This window comes from Panulirus ornatus, chromosome 19, assembly GCF_036320965.1.
Source record: "Panulirus ornatus isolate Po-2019 chromosome 19, ASM3632096v1, whole genome shotgun sequence".
NCBI lineage: Eukaryota > Metazoa > Arthropoda > Malacostraca > Decapoda > Palinuridae > Panulirus > Panulirus ornatus.
Window position 1 is genome coordinate 27,091,569 of NC_092242.1, and position 17,945 is coordinate 27,109,513.

Here is a 17,945-nt window from a genome sequence, read left to right on the forward strand (position 1 = left end):
TCTTCAGATCCATAAATGCTACATACAAATACATCTGTTTTTCTAAGTATTTCTCACATACATTCTTCAAAGCAAACACCTGATCCACACATTCTCTACCACTTTTGAAACCACACTGCTTTTCCCCAATCTGCTGCTCTGTACATGCTTTTACCCTCTTAATCAATACCCTCCCAGGAATACTCAAACTTATACTTCCGTAATTTGAACACTCACCTTTATCCCCTTTGCCTTTGTACAATGGCGCTATGCATGCATTCCGCCAATCCTCAGGCACTTCACCATGAACCAGACATACACTGAATATCCTTACCAGCCAGTCAACAACACAGTCACCCCCTTTTAAATAAATTCCTCTGCAATAACATCCAAACCCGCCGCCTTGCCGGTTTTCATCTTCCGCAAAGTTTCACTACCTCTTCTCTGTTTACCAAACCATTTTCCTTGACCCTCTCACTTTGCACACCACCTCGACCAAAACACCCCATATCTGCCACTCTATCATCAGACACATTCAACAAACCTTCAAAATACTCACTCAACTTCCTTCTAACTTTACCACTACTTGTTATTTCCTCCCCATTAGCCTCCTTCACTGATGTTCTCATTGTTCTCTTGTCTTACTTACTTTATTTACCTTCTTGCAAAACATCTTTTCATTCTCCCTAAAATTTAATGATACTTTCTCACCCCAACTCTCATTGCCCCCTTGCCTCTTTCTTTTATACATCTCCCAGTCATTCGCACTATTTTCCTGCAAAAATCGTCCAAACGCCTCTATCTTCTCTTTCACTAATAATCTTATTTCTTCATCCCACCACTCACTCCCCTTTCTAATCTGCCTACCTCCCACCTTCCTCATGCCACAGGCATCTTTTGAGCAAGCCATCACCGCTTCCCTAAATACATCCCATTCCTCCCCCACTCCCCTAACGTCCTTTGCTCTCACCTTTTTCCACTCTGCACTCAATCTCTCCTGGTACTTCCTCACACAAGTCTCCTTTCCAAGCTCACTTACTCTCACCACTCTCTTCACCCCAACGTTCACTCTTCTTTTCCGAAAACGTCTTCATATCTTCACCTTCGCCTCCACAAGATGATGAGCAGACATCCCTCCAGTTGCACCTTTCAAGACATTAACATCCAAAAGTCTCTTTCACGCGCCTATCAATCAACACGTAATCCAATAACGCTCTCTGGCCATCTCTCCTACTTACATGTGTATACTTATGTATATCTCTCTTTTCAAACCAGGTATACCCAATCACTAGTCCTTTTTCAGCACACAAATCGACAAACTCTTCATCATTTCCATTTACAATACTGAACAGCCCATGTATACCAATTATACCCTCAACTGCCACATTTCTCACCTTTGCATTCAAATCACCCATCACTATAACTTGGTCTCGTGCATCAAAGCTGCTAACACACTCACTCAGCTGCTCCCAAAACATTTGCCTCTCATAATCTTTCTTCTCATGACCAGGTGCATATGCACCAATAATCACCCATCTTTCTCCATCCGCTTTCAGTTTTACCGATATCAATCTAGAGTTTACTTTCTTACACTCTATCACATACTCCCACAAGTCCTGCTTCAGGAGTAGTGCTACTCCTTCCTTTGCTCTTGTCCTCTCACCAATCCCTGACTTTTCTCTCAAAACATTCCCAAACCACTCTTCCTCTTTACCCTTGAACTTTGTTTCACTCAGAACCAAAACATCCAGGTTCCTTTCCTCAAACATACTACCTATCTCTCCATTGTTCTCATCTTGGTTACATCCGCACACATTTAGACACCCCAATCTGACTTCGAGGAGGATAAGCACTCCCCGCATGACTCATTCTTCTATTTCCCCTTTTAGACGTTAAAATACATACAAGGAGGGAGGGTTTCTACCCCCCGTTCACGTCTCATTCATTCGCCTTCTGCGACACGTGGGGAATGCGTGGGAAGTGTGTGTATATATATATATATATATATATATATATATATATATATATATATATATATATATATATATATATATATATATATATATATATATATATATATATATATATATACTATCCCTGGGGATAGGGGAGAAAGAATACTTCCCACGTATTCCCTGCGTGTCGTAGAAGGCGACTAAAAGGGAAGGGAGCGGGAGGGCTGGAAATCCTTCCCTCTCGTTTTTTTTTTTCTTTTTCTTTTCCAAAAGAAGGAACAGAGAAGGGGGCCAGGTGAGGATATTCCCTCAAAGGCCCAGTCCTCTGTTCTTAACGCTACCTCGCTAACGCGGGAAATGACGAATAGTATGAAAAAAAGAAAGAATATATATATATATATATATATATATATATATATATATATATATATATATATATATATATATATATATATATATATCGATCTAACCTCCAACAACCAGGATCGACCCTGGCCCCCTGCGTGAAGGCGGGAGCATTACGGCTAGGCTATAATCATAGCCTAGCCGTAATGCTCCCGTCTCCTACGCAGGGGGCCCGGGTTCGATCCTGACTGTTGGAGGTTAGTATGTTATACGGTAGTGCGCGTTCATATGCGCTATTTACGCATATATATATATATATATATATATATATACATCATAATGCCCTCCAGACAACAGGATCCGAACTGCGCTCATTTGTGTGGGAGCTGTGGATGCAAAACTAGGCTATGAAGCCCATAATAAACAAATGACTATTCAGTTACTAGTAGTCGAATACTCTTCATCTCATATCCGTGTCGCACCTGTGACCAATGTGGTTTTCATGGTTCCATTTCCTTTAGGTTCACATGAACTAGTAACTGACAGTTTTACCGAACTTACTCTCACACGTGGAGGTATATGAACACGAATACAGATAGAGGAATGAGCGTACACTTTTATTGCAAACATTATGCCCTCCTGACAGCATCATACTCGTGTCCATATACCTCCACATGGGACAGTAAGTTCATTAAAATTGTTGGCTAATGTTTCATGAGAATTCGACGGGAATTGACTCACGGAGACCCGTTTGCTCACGGACGTGAGACGAAGGGTATTCGTTTACTAGTAGTAGAATCGTAATTTCTTTGATATGGGCTCCATAGCCTAGTTTCCATTAGTTACATCCCAGCTCCCACACAAATGGTAGCGGAGTACATGCATAGCTGTCTTAGATAAAGGAAAGGGGAGACAAGGGTGAATTACAGAGGTATAAATCATATGGTTCCTCTAATGTTGCCACGCCCTCCACCAGTCTTGTGGTGTTACCAATGCTACCACGCCCCACCACCAGTCCTGTGGTGCCACCAATGCTACCACGCCCCACCACCAGTCCTGTGGTGCCACCAATGCTACCACGCCCCACACCAGTCCTGTGGTGCCACCAATGCTACCACGCCCCACCACCAGTCCTGTGGTGCCACCAATGCTACCACGCCCCACCACCAGTCCTGTGGTGCCACCAATGCTACCACGCCCCACCACCAGTCCTGTGGTGCCACCAATGCTACCACGCCCCACCACCAGTCCTGTGGTGCCACCAATGCTACCACGCCCCACCACCAGTCCTGTGGTGCCACCAATGCTACCACGCCCCACCACCAGTCCTGTGGTGCCACCAATGCTACCACGCCCCACCACCAGTCCTGTGGTGCCACCAATGCTACCACGCCCCACCACCAGTCCTGTGGTGCCACCAATGCTACCACGCCCCACCACCAGTCCTGTGGTGCCACCAATGCTACCACGCCCCACCACCAGTCCTGTGGTGCCACCAATGCTACCACGCCCCACCACCAGTCCTGTGGTGCCACCAATGCTACCACGCCCCACCACCAGTCCTGTGGTGCCACCAATGCTACCACGCCCCACCACCAGTCCTGTGGTGCCACCAATGCTACCACGCCCCACCACCAGTCCTGTGGTGCCACCAATGCTACCACGCCCCACCACCAGTCCTGTGGTGCCACCAATGCTACCACGCCCCACCACCAGTCCTGTGGTGCCACCAATGCTACCACGCCCCACCACCAGTCCTGTGGTGCCACCAATGCTACCACGCCCCACCACCAGTCCTGTGGTGCCACCAATGCTACCACGCCCCACCACCAGTCCTGTGGTGCCACCAATGCTACCACGCCCCACCACCAGTCCTGTGGTGCCACCAATGCTACCACGCCCCACCACCAGTCCTGTGGTGCCACCAATGCTACCACGCCCCACCACCAGTCCTGTGGTGCCACCAATGCTACCACGCCCCACCACCAGTCCTGTGGTGCCACCAATGCTACCACGCCCCACCACCAGTCCTGTGGTGCCACCAATGCTACCACGCCCCACCACCAGTCCTGTGGTGCCACCAATGCTACCACGCCCCACCACCAGTCCTGTGGTGCCACCAATGCTACCACGCCCCACCACCAGTCCTGTGGTGCCACCAATGCTACCACGCCCCACCACCAGTCCTGTGGTGCCACCAATGCTACCACGCCCCACCACCAGTCCTGTGGTGCCACCAATGCTACCACGCCCCACCACCAGTCCTGTGGTGCCACCAATGCTACCACGCCCCACCACCAGTCCTGTGGTGCCACCAATGCTACCACGCCCCACCACCAGTCCTGTGGTGCCACCAATGCTACCACGCCCCACCACCAGTCCTGTGGTGCCACCAATGCTACCACGCCCCACCACCAGTCCTGTGGTGCCACCAATGCTACCACGCCCCACCACCAGTCCTGTGGTGCCACCAATGCTACCACGCCCCACCACCAGTCCTGTGGTGCCACCAATGCTACCACGCCCCACCACCAGTCCTGTGGTGCCACCAATGCTACCACGCCCCACCACCAGTCCTGTGGTGCCACCAATGCTACCACGCCCCACCACCAGTCCTGTGGTGCCACCAATGCTACCACGCCCCACCACCAGTCCTGTGGTGCCACCAATGCTACCACGCCCCACCACCAGTCCTGTGGTGCCACCAATGCTACCACGCCCCACCACCAGTCCTGTGGTGCCACCAATGCTACCACGCCCCACCACCAGTCCTGTGGTGCCACCAATGCTACCACGCCCCACCACCAGTCCTGTGGTGCCACCAATGCTACCACGCCCCACCACCAGTCCTGTGGTGCCACCAATGCTACCACGCCCCACCACCAGTCCTGTGGTGCCACCAATGCTACCACGCCCCACCACCAGTCCTGTGGTGCCACCAATGCTACCACGCCCCACCACCAGTCCTGTGGTGCCACCAATGCTACCACGCCCCACCACCAGTCCTGTGGTGCCACCAATGCTACCACGCCCCACCACCAGTCCTGTGGTGCCACCAATGCTACCACGCCCCACCACCAGTCCTGTGGTGCCACCAATGCTACCACGCCCCACCACCAGTCCTGTGGTGCCACCAATGCTACCACGCCCCACCACCAGTCCTGTGGTGCCACCAATGCTACCACGCCCCACCACCAGTCCTGTGGTGCCACCAATGCTACCACGCCCCACCACCAGTCCTGTGGTGCCACCAATGCTACCACGCCCCACCACCAGTCCTGTGGTGCCACCAATGCTACCACGCCCCACCACCAGTCCTGTGGTGCCACCAATGCTACCACGCCCCACCACCAGTCCTGTGGTGCCACCAATGCTACCACGCCCCACCACCAGTCCTGTGGTGCCACCAATGCTACCACGCCCCACCACCAGTCCTGTGGTGCCACCAATGCTACCACGCCCCACCACCAGTCCTGTGGTGCCACCAATGCTACCACGCCCCACCACCAGTCCTGTGGTGCCACCAATGCTACCACGCCCCACCACCAGTCCTGTGGTGCCACCAATGCTACCACGCCCCACCACCAGTCCTGTGGTGCCACCAATGCTACCACGCCCCACCACCAGTCCTGTGGTGCCACCAATGCTACCACGCCCCACCACCAGTCCTGTGGTGCCACCAATGCTACCACGCCCCACCACCAGTCCTGTGGTGCCACCAATGCTACCACGCCCCACCACCAGTCCTGTGGTGCCACCAATGCTACCACGCCCCACCACCAGTCCTGTGGTGCCACCAATGCTACCACGCCCCACCACCAGTCCTGTGGTGCCACCAATGCTACCACGCCCCACCACCAGTCCTGTGGTGCCACCAATGCTACCACGCCCCACCACCAGTCCTGTGGTGCCACCAATGCTACCACGCCCCACCACCAGTCCTGTGGTGCCACCAATGCTACCACGCCCCACCACCAGTCCTGTGGTGCCACCAATGCTACCACGCCCCACCACCAGTCCTGTGGTGCCACCAATGCTACCACGCCCCACCACCAGTCCTGTGGTGCCACCAATGCTACCACGCCCCACCACCAGTCCTGTGGTGCCACCAATGCTACCACGCCCCACCACCAGTCCTGTGGTGCCACCAATGCTACCACGCCCCACCACCAGTCCTGTGGTGCCACCAATGCTACCACGCCCCACCACCAGTCCTGTGGTGCCACCAATGCTACCACGCCCCACCACCAGTCCTGTGGTGCCACCAATGCTACCACGCCCCACCACCAGTCCTGTGGTGCCACCAATGCTACCACGCCCCACCACCAGTCCTGTGGTGCCACCAATGCTACCACGCCCCACCACCAGTCCTGTGGTGCCACCAATGCTACCACGCCCCACCACCAGTCCTGTGGTGCCACCAATGCTACCACGCCCCACCACCAGTCCTGTGGTGCCACCAATGCTACCACGCCCCACCACCAGTCCTGTGGTGCCACCAATGCTACCACGCCCCACCACCAGTCCTGTGGTGCCACCAATGCTACCACGCCCCACCACCAGTCCTGTGGTGCCACCAATGCTACCACGCCCCACCACCAGTCCTGTGGTGCCACCAATGCTACCACGCCCCACCACCAGTCCTGTGGTGCCACCAATGCTACCACGCCCCACCACCAGTCCTGTGGTGCCACCAATGCTACCACGCCCCACCACCAGTCCTGTGGTGCCACCAATGCTACCACGCCCCACCACCAGTCCTGTGGTGCCACCAATGCTACCACGCCCCACCACCAGTCCTGTGGTGCCACCAATGCTACCACGCCCCACCACCAGTCCTGTGGTGCCACCAATGCTACCACGCCCCACCACCAGTCCTGTGGTGCCACCAATGCTACCACGCCCCACCACCAGTCCTGTGGTGCCACCAATGCTACCACGCCCCACCACCAGTCCTGTGGTGCCACCAATGCTACCACGCCCCACCACCAGTCCTGTGGTGCCACCAATGCTACCACGCCCCACCACCAGTCCTGTGGTGCCACCAATGCTACCACGCCCCACCACCAGTCCTGTGGTGCCACCAATGCTACCACGCCCCACCACCAGTCCTGTGGTGCCACCAATGCTACCACGCCCCACCAAGACTTTCACTTAGATATAGTTTTGCAAATGCGTAACTTGAATTACTTTAATCTCATAATTTACGCCTTTTCCGGCATCCAGAGCGCCGTGGCTGATACACATTCTTGCTGGTCGGTGTTTGAAACACTGAAGATCATGACCCATTCATTGATCGGTCCTGTATGTTAATCCTCACATTAATCACTTACATTAAGAGGCACGAATGTTTAGACAACAATGAAGATAGCATTAGTCGGTATACAGGAGGGAAGAGGATGCAGTGGGAACCAAGAGAGTAAGATAGGAGCTGATAAAACTCCGAGATGAGCTTAGAAAGATCTGATAGGAGACGAATAAGATCTGAATGGAGCTGAGAAAGACTAGGAAAGTGCTACGAAAGATTAGGTATGAGCTGAGGGAGAGCTGATAGGAGTCGAGGTAGATGAAATAGGAGACGAAGAAAATCTGATTGGAGCTGAGAAAGAACAGAAAGAGCCGCGAAAAATCTGATAGGAGCGGAGAAACATCAGACAGGAGCTAAGAAAGATTAATTAGGAGCTAAGAAAAATCAGATAGGATCTGAGAAATGTTAGATATGAGCTGAGAAAGATGAGACAAGAGTAGAATAAGATCTGACTGAAGCTGAGAAAGATTAGATATGAGCGCGAAAGATCATTAGGAATAGAAAAAAATCAGATAGGAGGTGAGAAAGATTACGTTGGAGTTAAGGAAATTCAGATAGGACCTAAAAATGTTAGATAGCAGCTGAGAAAGAAGAAATAGGAGTTGAATGAGATCTGATTGAAGCTGAGAAAAATGAGATGCAGGCTAAGAAATATCAGGCAGGAGTTGATTGAGATGATATAGGACCTGAGAAAAATCAGATAGCTCCTGAGAATGACAAAACTGAGATAGCAGCAGAGAAAGATGAGACATAATCTGAGAAAGACCAGATAGGAGCTAAGAAAGATCTGATAGGAGCTGAAAAATATCACATATTAGGCTCGTAAGATCTGACTGAAGCTCAGAAAGCGAGACAAGGGCTGAAAAAGATTATAAATGAGCCAAGGAAGATCTGATAGGAGCTGAGAAAAATGAAATAGGATCTGAATAAGATCTGATTGGAGCTGAAAAAGATCGTATGAGCTGCGAAAGATCTGATAAGAGCCGAGAAAAATCAGATAGAAGTTCAGGCATACTAATTACGAGCTAAGAAAAATCAGATAGGAGCTGAGAAATATCAGATAGGAGCTGAGAAATATCAGATAGGAGCTGAGAAAGATCAGCCAGGAGCTGCGAAAGATTTGATTGGAGCTGAGAGAGATGAGACACTGGTTGAGAAATATCTAGTAGGGACAGAGAAAGATCTCACAGGAGCTGAAAAACTGGGATAGGAGCTGAGAAAGATGAGAAGGATCTGAGAAAGAGTAGATAGGAGCTAAGAAAAATCTGTTTGGTGCTGAGACGGATTTCATAGAGGCTGAGAATGATCAAGTATGAGCTGAGAAAGAGCAGACAGTAACCGAATACGATTATATAAGGGCTGAGAAAGATTAGATGAGTTGAGAAATATCACATAAGAAATATCAGATAAGTGCTGAGAAAGCTCAGACAGGAGTTGAGAAAGATTATATAGGAGCTGTGAAAGATAGAATAGGAGCTGAGAAAGAGCAGATGAGAGCCAATAGATATGAGATGGGAGCTGAGAAAGGTATAACAAGAGCCCAGAAAGATCAGATAGTAGCTGAGAAAGATGTGACTGGAACTGGGAGAGATGAGATAGGGGCTGAGAAATAGGATTTGAGAAAAATTAGATAAAAACTGAGAAACATCAGATAAGAGCTGAAAAAAGAACAGACAGAAGATGAGAAAAATGAGATAGAAATGAATGAGATGATATAGGAGCTGAAAGAGATCAGGTAGAAACTGAGGAAGATCTGAACGGAGTTCTGAAAAATCTGATAAGAGCTGAGAAAGATCTTATAGTAGTAGAGAGAGACCTGGTAGGAGCTGAGAAAGATCAGGTAAGAGATAAGATCGCTCAAAAAGGACCAGAATAAGATTAGACAGAAGCTGAGAAAGATCTGGTATTAACTGCGAAATATCAGATAGTTGAGATAATCGTATAGAAGCTGAGTAATATCTCATAAAAACTGAGAAATGTCACATATTAGCTGAAATAGATGAGAGAGAATTGGTTAAAGATCAGATAAGAGCTGAGAAAGATCTGATAGGAGGTGAGAAAGATAAGAAATGGGCTTAGTAAGATAAGAATGATCTTCAGCAAGATATGATGGAAGCTGAGAAAGATCAAATAGCAGCTAAGAAAGACCAGATTTTAGCTAAAAATTGATGATATAGGAACTGAGAAAGATCCATCAGATGAGAAAGATCTGATAGGAACTGAGAATAATCAGATAAGGCTCAGAAAGATCAAATAGGTCAGAAAAATCAGGTTGGAGCTGAGAAAGATCAAATAAGAGCCCAGAAAGATGAGATAGGAACTGAGGAAAATCAATTAGTTGAGAAAAATCTGATAAGAGCTGAGAAAGATTAGAGAGAAGCTGAGAAATATTTATCAATAGCTAAGAAAGATCAGGTAAAGGTGAGAAAAAGAAGATATGAACTGAGAGAGATTAGATAGGATCTTCGAATAAAGATCAAAGAGCTGAGAAGAATCGTATAGAAGATGACAATATCAAAAAAGATAGGAGCAACGAAAAATGAGACTAGCTGAGAAAGAGCAGTGAGGGGTTAGAAAGATTAGATAGAACCTAAAAGAGATCAGAGAGGAGCTGAAAAAGATCATATAGGAGCTGAGAAAGGTAAGATAGGAAGTGAGAAAGACCCGTGACTGAAAAAGATCCGACAAGAGCTGAGAAGAATCAAATAGGAGCTAAGAAAGATCAGACGTGCTGAGAAAGATCAGAGAGAAGCTGAAAAAGATCAGAATGGAACTGAGAAAGATCAGAATGTGCCTGGGAAAGATGAGGAAGGAGCTAAGGAAGATCAAAAGGGAGCTGGAAAAGATCAGATAAGAACCAAGAAAGATGAGAATGTCGCAAAGAAGGATCAGATAGATTTTGAGAAAGATCACATAGGAGCTGAGAAAGATAATTTTGCAGCTGAGAAAGATCAGACGAGAGGTGAGATAGGAACTGAGAAGGGTCAGATTGAACCTGCAAAAGATTAGATAGGAGCTGGGGAAGATCAGATAGTACCTGAGAAAGATCAAATTGCAGATGAGAATGATGAGCTGGAAATGAGAAAGATCATTTAGGGGCTGAGAAAGATCAAATAGGAACTAAGAAATATCGGATAAGAGATAAGATCGGATAAGAGATGGGAAAGATCAGGTAGGGCTGAGAAGAATCCTGATGGGAGCTGAGAAAGATCATTTAGGAGCTGAGAAAGATCACATAGGAGCTGAGAAAGATCAGGCAGCATCTGATAAAGATGAGACAGATGAGACAGAAGCTAAGAAAGATCAGACAGGGGCACAAAAAGACCAGACAGGAGCTGAGAAGAATGAGAAAGGAGCCAGGAAGGATTTGAGTGGGCGCTGAGAAAGATCGGATAAGAGGTGAGAAAGGCCAAATGTGACTTAAGAACGATGAGATAAGAGTCATGAAAGTTCAGGTAGGAACTAAGAAAGGTCAGGTGAATACCGAGAAAGATCAGGAGCTGAGAAAAATTTAGACTGGTGCTAAAAACGATCAGTTAGGAAACTAGAAATATTTAGATAGGAGCTAAGAAAGACACAGACCGCAGCTAGGAAAGATCAGTCAGAAGCTGAGAAAGATCAGACAGCAGCTAGGAAAGTTCAGTCAGAAGCTGAGAAAGACACAGACTGCAGCTAGGAAAGATCAGTCAGAAGCTGAGAAAGACACAGACTGCAGTTAGGAAAGATCAGTCAGTAGCTGAGAAAGATCAGACAGCAGCCAGGAAAGATCAGTCAGAAGCTGAGAAAGACACAGACTGCAGCTAGGAAAGATCAGTCAGTAGCTGAGAAAGAGCAGACAGTAGCTAGGAAAGATCAGTCAGTAGCTGAGAAAGAGCAGACAGTAGCCAGGAAAGATCAGTCAGAAGCTGAGAAAGACACAGACTGCAGTTAGGAAAGATCAGTCAGTAGCTGAGAAAGATCAGACAGCAGCCAGGAAAGATCAGTCAGAAGCTGAGAAAGACACAGACTGCAGCTAGGAAAGATCAGTCAGTAGCTGAGAAAGAGCAGACAGTAGCTAGGAAAGATCAGTCAGCAGCTGAGAAAGTTCAAAGAGCAGCTTGGAAAGATCAGTCAGGAGCTGAGAGAGAACGGATTTGTAATGAAGAGAATGACTTTGTGAAACAGTAACTTTCTGCAGGATGTGTTATGTCTGAGAATGTGAAGCAGAGTAACAGTTGCTTAGTGATCAGGTGTTGATGTGACACAGTCACCTGTATCACACATACACACACACACACACACACACACACACACACACACACACACACACACACACACTCAAAGCCCAGGGCGGTACCATAGGTCAGGATATCTACCACATTATAAAGTAGACTTGCTTCAGTCTGCCGGGTCATGACGGTAGAGCAGTAGTACCGTGTGCCAGCAGGAGTTGCACGGTTATTATTATCAGCTGACTCTAGCCAGGGAGGGAACTTGCCACCCTGCCCCTCGAGAAGGCGTAATCTGTTGTTAATTATAACCAATTCTTTTTGTTTTCCTCTTGTTTATTGAGCTAAACTGCACATCGATGGCCGTCTTGGTTGATATTTGAAGCGAAAGAATACGTTAAAGTCACAGTCAAGTGCAATCATTTGCTACGGTGTATTGACTTGGGGGATTCGTTATCTAACATTTTGATATATTGATCTAGTTATGTATTACTTAGGAAGTAAGGATTCTTTTTTTTTTTGTCATCAGTCACTGGTAACTGTATTATTGCCATGTTTTATAGAATTAGTATGTCCTGGATATTGTAAATTTTTTTCCTCATTAATCAATATTGTTTAGTTATGATTTCGTGATTAGAAGCTTCGTATTTGCTAAATATTTTCCTCGCATTTGCCTTCCACATTTTCCTACTTCCTCCTTAGGATATCTGAAACTCAACTATTTTTCTCAAAATTGTACAAATAGTTGAAAATGTGTGACCTCATACCTCCATTCCTTAAATCTTCATAACATCATAATCATATTGATATAATCTTTTTTTCGTACGTGTGTGTGTGTGTGTGTGTGTGTGTGTGTGTGTGTGTGTATGTTGCGTAATATATTTGAACTCCATTGCCATGACGTGACCGAACCCCGTTTTCTGTTTCTGTGCAGCAAGCTGTGCGGCGACCTGGTGTACGTGATCCTCTTCCCTCAGCTGTTGATGGTTGTACACTTCAGGGAATACGTCAACACGTATGGCTCCTTCGTGGCCTTCTGTCTGGGCTTCCTGGTTCGCCTCCTTGGTAAGGTCAACACACATCTCCCCGGGCATCAGGACATGATATTGTAAACCCATGATTTGCAAGACTGCTATAATGTCATCATGCTTTATATACTCACCCTATGTCATTTTTCAAAGGCAACTTTAACCAATGATGATGGTATTGCTTTGCGGGGAAATGGGTTTGTCCACTTTGCTGTGGCAGCCTGTTACAGGTAAACGACATCTCTGGAAGCGGAGCGATAGGCTGTTGAGTTATAGTCGGGTTTCTACTCGTTGGAAGATATTTTTTTTTTTTACTTAAAAGATCCACTTTGTGTCCTCTCATGACTCCTCTATACACTGGAAAAGCTGAGTACTGTTCGTTTGTTTTAGTAAATAGACTTTAGAGATATTAGCGATATTAGAGACCCTGGAAAAATTGAAGGGCTCATGAGAGTGACAATGAGTAAGATAAATGTACTTAGAGATGAAGGCGTGGGTTGGTTATGGTATTGCCAAAGACAGTGTCGACGAAAGAGAGAATACCAAAGGACAGGAAGGGAAGTGCGTTAGTTCACATTACTCCAACTATTAAGGATGATATTGAAAATATTCACACATATAATGCACTCACTCCTATTGCTCGTTGCATGTATATCCCTCCATGTTGTTATACATATGTCTCTTGGTGTTAAATACATGTCCTTAAATACATATTTCCCTGTGTCGTTCGATATACTTCCCTTGATGTTGTTATATATTCGTTCCTCAGTGTCGTTCTGTATACTTCCCTCGGTGTCGTTATATATTCGTTCCTCGGTGTCATTATACATACGTCCGGTGTACGACCAGTAGCAGACGCTTGCCACCTGATGACTGAGAGACCCGCAGTTTCACGGACAAGAGCGTAGCTGGTCACTGCGTCTGTAAGCTTCCAATTCCATCTTATTACTAAGAATACACAGAGGCATCTTAGAAGCCGCAGTATATTTAATCAAGCCACTTGCAGTGCGCATACTGCCGATGGTTACTACAGAATAGTCCCAACTGCTGTTAGCACCATGAATATCAAGTGCTCTGATGCTCTCTCTTGCCACACCGAAAATAGCATTCTTTCCCGCTGTTGGGCAGAGGAATTAACCAACTGTGTCAAAGAGTTGCCAAGTTAAGTCATCTCAGCACAACACATTATAAATCTATGGCACTTCGATGTGGCGTCATTCCTTCTTCCAAGAAATCGAAAACCAAATTCTTATAATCTTTCAGGCCTGAACTGGCACCAATACATGAACGTGATATGGCATTTTGCTCCACTCACTTTAAAATTTTACGTCAAGGTCAAATTAAGATGAGGCAGTAGAAAGATGCCCAGAAATGTCAGGTAAACGGTTAGTTACCCATATATCTCATCATGATCAAGGTCGCGTGTATCACTGAACTGTTATCTTACATAATAGTACTGATGCCTCTCATTGTTGTCTCATTACTTGAACAAGATACTGATGCCTCACATAGTTGTCTCATTGTACAAGGTACTGATGCCTCTCATAGTTGCCTCATTACTTGTAGAAGATACAGATGCCTCACATGGATGTATCATTGTTTGTGCAAGGTGATGTCTCTCATAGTTGTCTCATGACGTGTAAAAATAATCTAATTGGACATCTATTCTCGAGTGTAATCCATTGATCTTCTCGACTGCAGGAGGCGAGCCATACATCGGTGTGCCGCCGACCATTCATTACCCATTCTTCGATGAGACGACGGGCCAGCAGAACTTCCCCTTCAGGACAGTGGCCATGTTGGTGTCTCTGTCCAGCCTCATCCTCTTCTCTGCCATCGCTAAGGCCTTGTTCACACGCGGTGTCCTGCCTGCCAGGTAACTAGTTACTGCCGTCCACTGATTCAAAATTGGGGGGAGGGGGGCAATGCCACATATTCATCACATAACAGTACTAATTCCTTACGTCACTTACTGACTGCCGTCTGCTTTCAGATATGACATATGCAGGTGCTTTGACCTGCTGCCGAGACATAAGGATGAATTAGAGGAACTTGCCAGTTCAACCTTGACTCGCACTGCACAGTTACCTTCAGGTAAGGAGGACTCATCGCCACTGAAAGCAGCAGAGAAGAATCTATACAAGCCCAGGCCTGAGGAGAACGGTAACGGGCCTATAGTGTGAGGGAGGCAGTCTCTCCTGCTCCACCGTCAAGACCACTGATGTATAGCGGTTGGGATGCGCTCCCAGAGACATTTCCCATCCCACCCATTGACAAACACTGTCACCTCATGTCTTACTGTATACTGAGATATTACCACGAGCACTGAAGTCAATACGTTATGTTGCATTAACTTATGATTTAAAGACAAAGCATCGTAAATGACCAGTGTAGCTTACAAGCCTCTACCAGCGTCAAGAGAGGAGATTAACTTGAGGGAAACAAGAGAAACAAGTTCAAAGATTTATGAAAAACCCACATTCCCCCCCACCCCACCCCTCAACCCCCTCTCCCCAGGGCTTTTTATGTAATCTATATCATCTGAAAATATGCTAGAGCTTATCTTCTTGGAATATATATATATATATATATATATATATATATATATATATATATATATATATATATATATATATATATATATATATATATATATATATATATATATATATATATATATATATATATATATCGCTGCTTCTTTAGCATTTCCTGTCATGTTACAGACATAATCAGGTATTTCTAAGCCGCACCATGTCCGTCTGCTCAGAACACGTCTGCGAAGAGACAAGATCATGATACTATGTGTAATAATATGTGCAAGAAAATAAAGCCTAGTACAGCATACGAGAGCTGGGAAATGTACCGGTTCTGACATTATGAAAGCCTATCATAATATGCTAATATTACAGAAGAAAAGCTCGGTAGGTAACAAAGCAAGAGCTAGTAATTGTATTTCTAATAGATTCCTTTGCTACCACACTCCCATAACTAGTGACTTGTACAGAGGAATGTTCAAGTTCGGTGAGAATGAGGATGTGTTAAGGAAACCATCACAAACGTTGTGGAGTAGTCAACTCTTTTCGGAGTAATGAAGAAAAAATGCTTATAAGAGAATGCTGAAATCTGAGAGTGCAGCCGGCTACATATTACTGAACATGGAAGTACAGTCAGTGTTCTGTTTCTATAGAAAATATGTACGAGTTGGAGTAGAACTGATATATGTTTAAACTCTAATATTCCCCAGTGGCATTTCATAGCTTTATTGACATTTTCTTTCATTTATCACACATCATCATCGTCTGTTGTAATGCACTCATCTATCTATCTAACAAAAGTTGAATTTACCGATGAACTTGATTGCAAATTTCTGTTGACCTCAGAGCGCACCAATGGCTCTAAATGTCCTTTGTTTTTGCCTTTCTGTGACGTCATCTACGGTTCTGAAAATTTTCATTGCTAGTAGACGGCTTGAATTTTTGACTCGGCCCATATTAACTTACAAGCAACTCTGGATGCTGTCGAAATAACTTTAGCAAAATAGACTAGTTAATTTCAGCACAAATGCAATAAATGCATCACGATTTTTTTGGTCGTGTAACCTATATTTTGATATGGCTATTCTATAATTTCAAATGAAGTATCTGTATCTGTACTGACATGCATATGAAGTGGAATGAAATATGACATTGACAGAAATGTGAACAAGGAAAAAATCAGATTTTTTGCTACCGATCGGCGAGCGGCTGGGACACGCGGCCGCAATCAGTCATCATGCGTGCCATATCTTTTGGTCTTTTTATCTGCAAATGCAAGACTCCTGTTTGTGGCTGAACATTCAAAACAATGTAAATGTGTTCAGGATTGAAACTGTTACCATTTGTTTTGCATCTCATCTAAGACATTATCATAGTCAGTCCCGAGATAATAGCACAGTGTTGATATTATGAACTGCAGTGATTAGGGATCAACTTTGTAGTAATGTCTACGCGCTCAGTTGTGGGTGTGTTTAGAAAGGTGTTCTTACTGGTAGGGGTGTTCCAGGGTGGGGTCTATAGAGGTGGATGTTGAAGAGGATTTGTATAATGGGTTAAGAGTATGCTGAGAGCGAATACTTTCTTGATTAGTTGTACTGCGAAACAGGTGTTTATGTGATCTGAATTCAAAACGGTTTAGTATGCAAATGTTGCTCGATGTGAACGTCTATGTATTGAGATTTGTTATATTATCTACAAGTAGTATGTGCCAGTCATGTGAATTACCTTTTACCAAGATGTTATATTTTATACAAGTAATTCCTCTAAGATGACCTGGGAAGGTATTCTTTCTTGTAGAATTCCAGTGTGAAAGTTAGTAGTAACTGATTTTGTAGTTTAGTGAATGTTTAACGGCAGTTTCGTGAGGCACCAGACGCAATTTTAAAACTTCTTTTGTTTTACTTGTAATCGCAGTAAAAGTCCACTTTGTGTTGAAATATCAATGATATTCAAGGCTTTGGTCTTACAGGGAACACAGATGTCGATCATTTCGCTACTGTCACATTCACTGACATGGAAAAGTCAAAAACTTACTTCATAAAATCCAGTTCTAAGTTTCTGAATATAATTCCAGTTTCGGGAAATCCCTTTTTTCTGCTGCTGGTGCTGCCTCGCTATAGCAGGAAGTAGCGAACAGGTATATAAGAAATCCAATTTCCAATCGTGGTATGTGATTGCCTTTAGTGCATGTCATGGAGACGTATTTGACAATAATGATTAATTGTTTTTCATTGGATAAGGAGGAATGTACAGGTGTCCCAAGTGTTCGGGAATGAACCTTGTGTCCACGATAGATCTGAGAACCACTTCTCGACTTTCTCCGACGCTTGACACCAGTGGTCCTGCACAGGTCCTCCGAGAGAGCGAGCAAAGCCTTTCGAAGGCTTAGACGAGGGGAGATGATATTCAAATACATTAACCAAATGACCAAACAACAGAAATAAAAGTAGTAAACAAATCTCATAAATACTTTCGTTTTATGTTACCTCACACGGCCCAATTAGTTGATATATGCGGTAACCGGAATCATGAAAGAGTAAAACCGTCAGCGATACGATTAGCCTCCCATGTTACAGCAAGAATAG

At 45.8% G+C, this 17,945-nt stretch overlaps 1 protein-coding gene across 1 annotated transcript in view; it reads left to right on the forward strand.

Annotated features, from left to right (window-relative positions):
* Positions 1-15,138, forward strand: part of LOC139755470 (high-affinity choline transporter 1-like) — a 188,350-nt gene extending 173,212 nt beyond the window's left edge. Inside the window, exons 11-13 of the mRNA XM_071673806.1 lie at positions 12,730-12,860; positions 14,525-14,699; positions 14,817-15,138. Coding sequence (XP_071529907.1) covers positions 12,730-12,860; positions 14,525-14,699; positions 14,817-15,006 — 496 coding nt within the window. The 3' untranslated portion in view covers positions 15,007-15,138. The remainder of the gene's footprint in view (positions 1-12,729; positions 12,861-14,524; positions 14,700-14,816) is intronic.
* Positions 15,139-17,945: the final 2,807 nt, after the last annotated feature.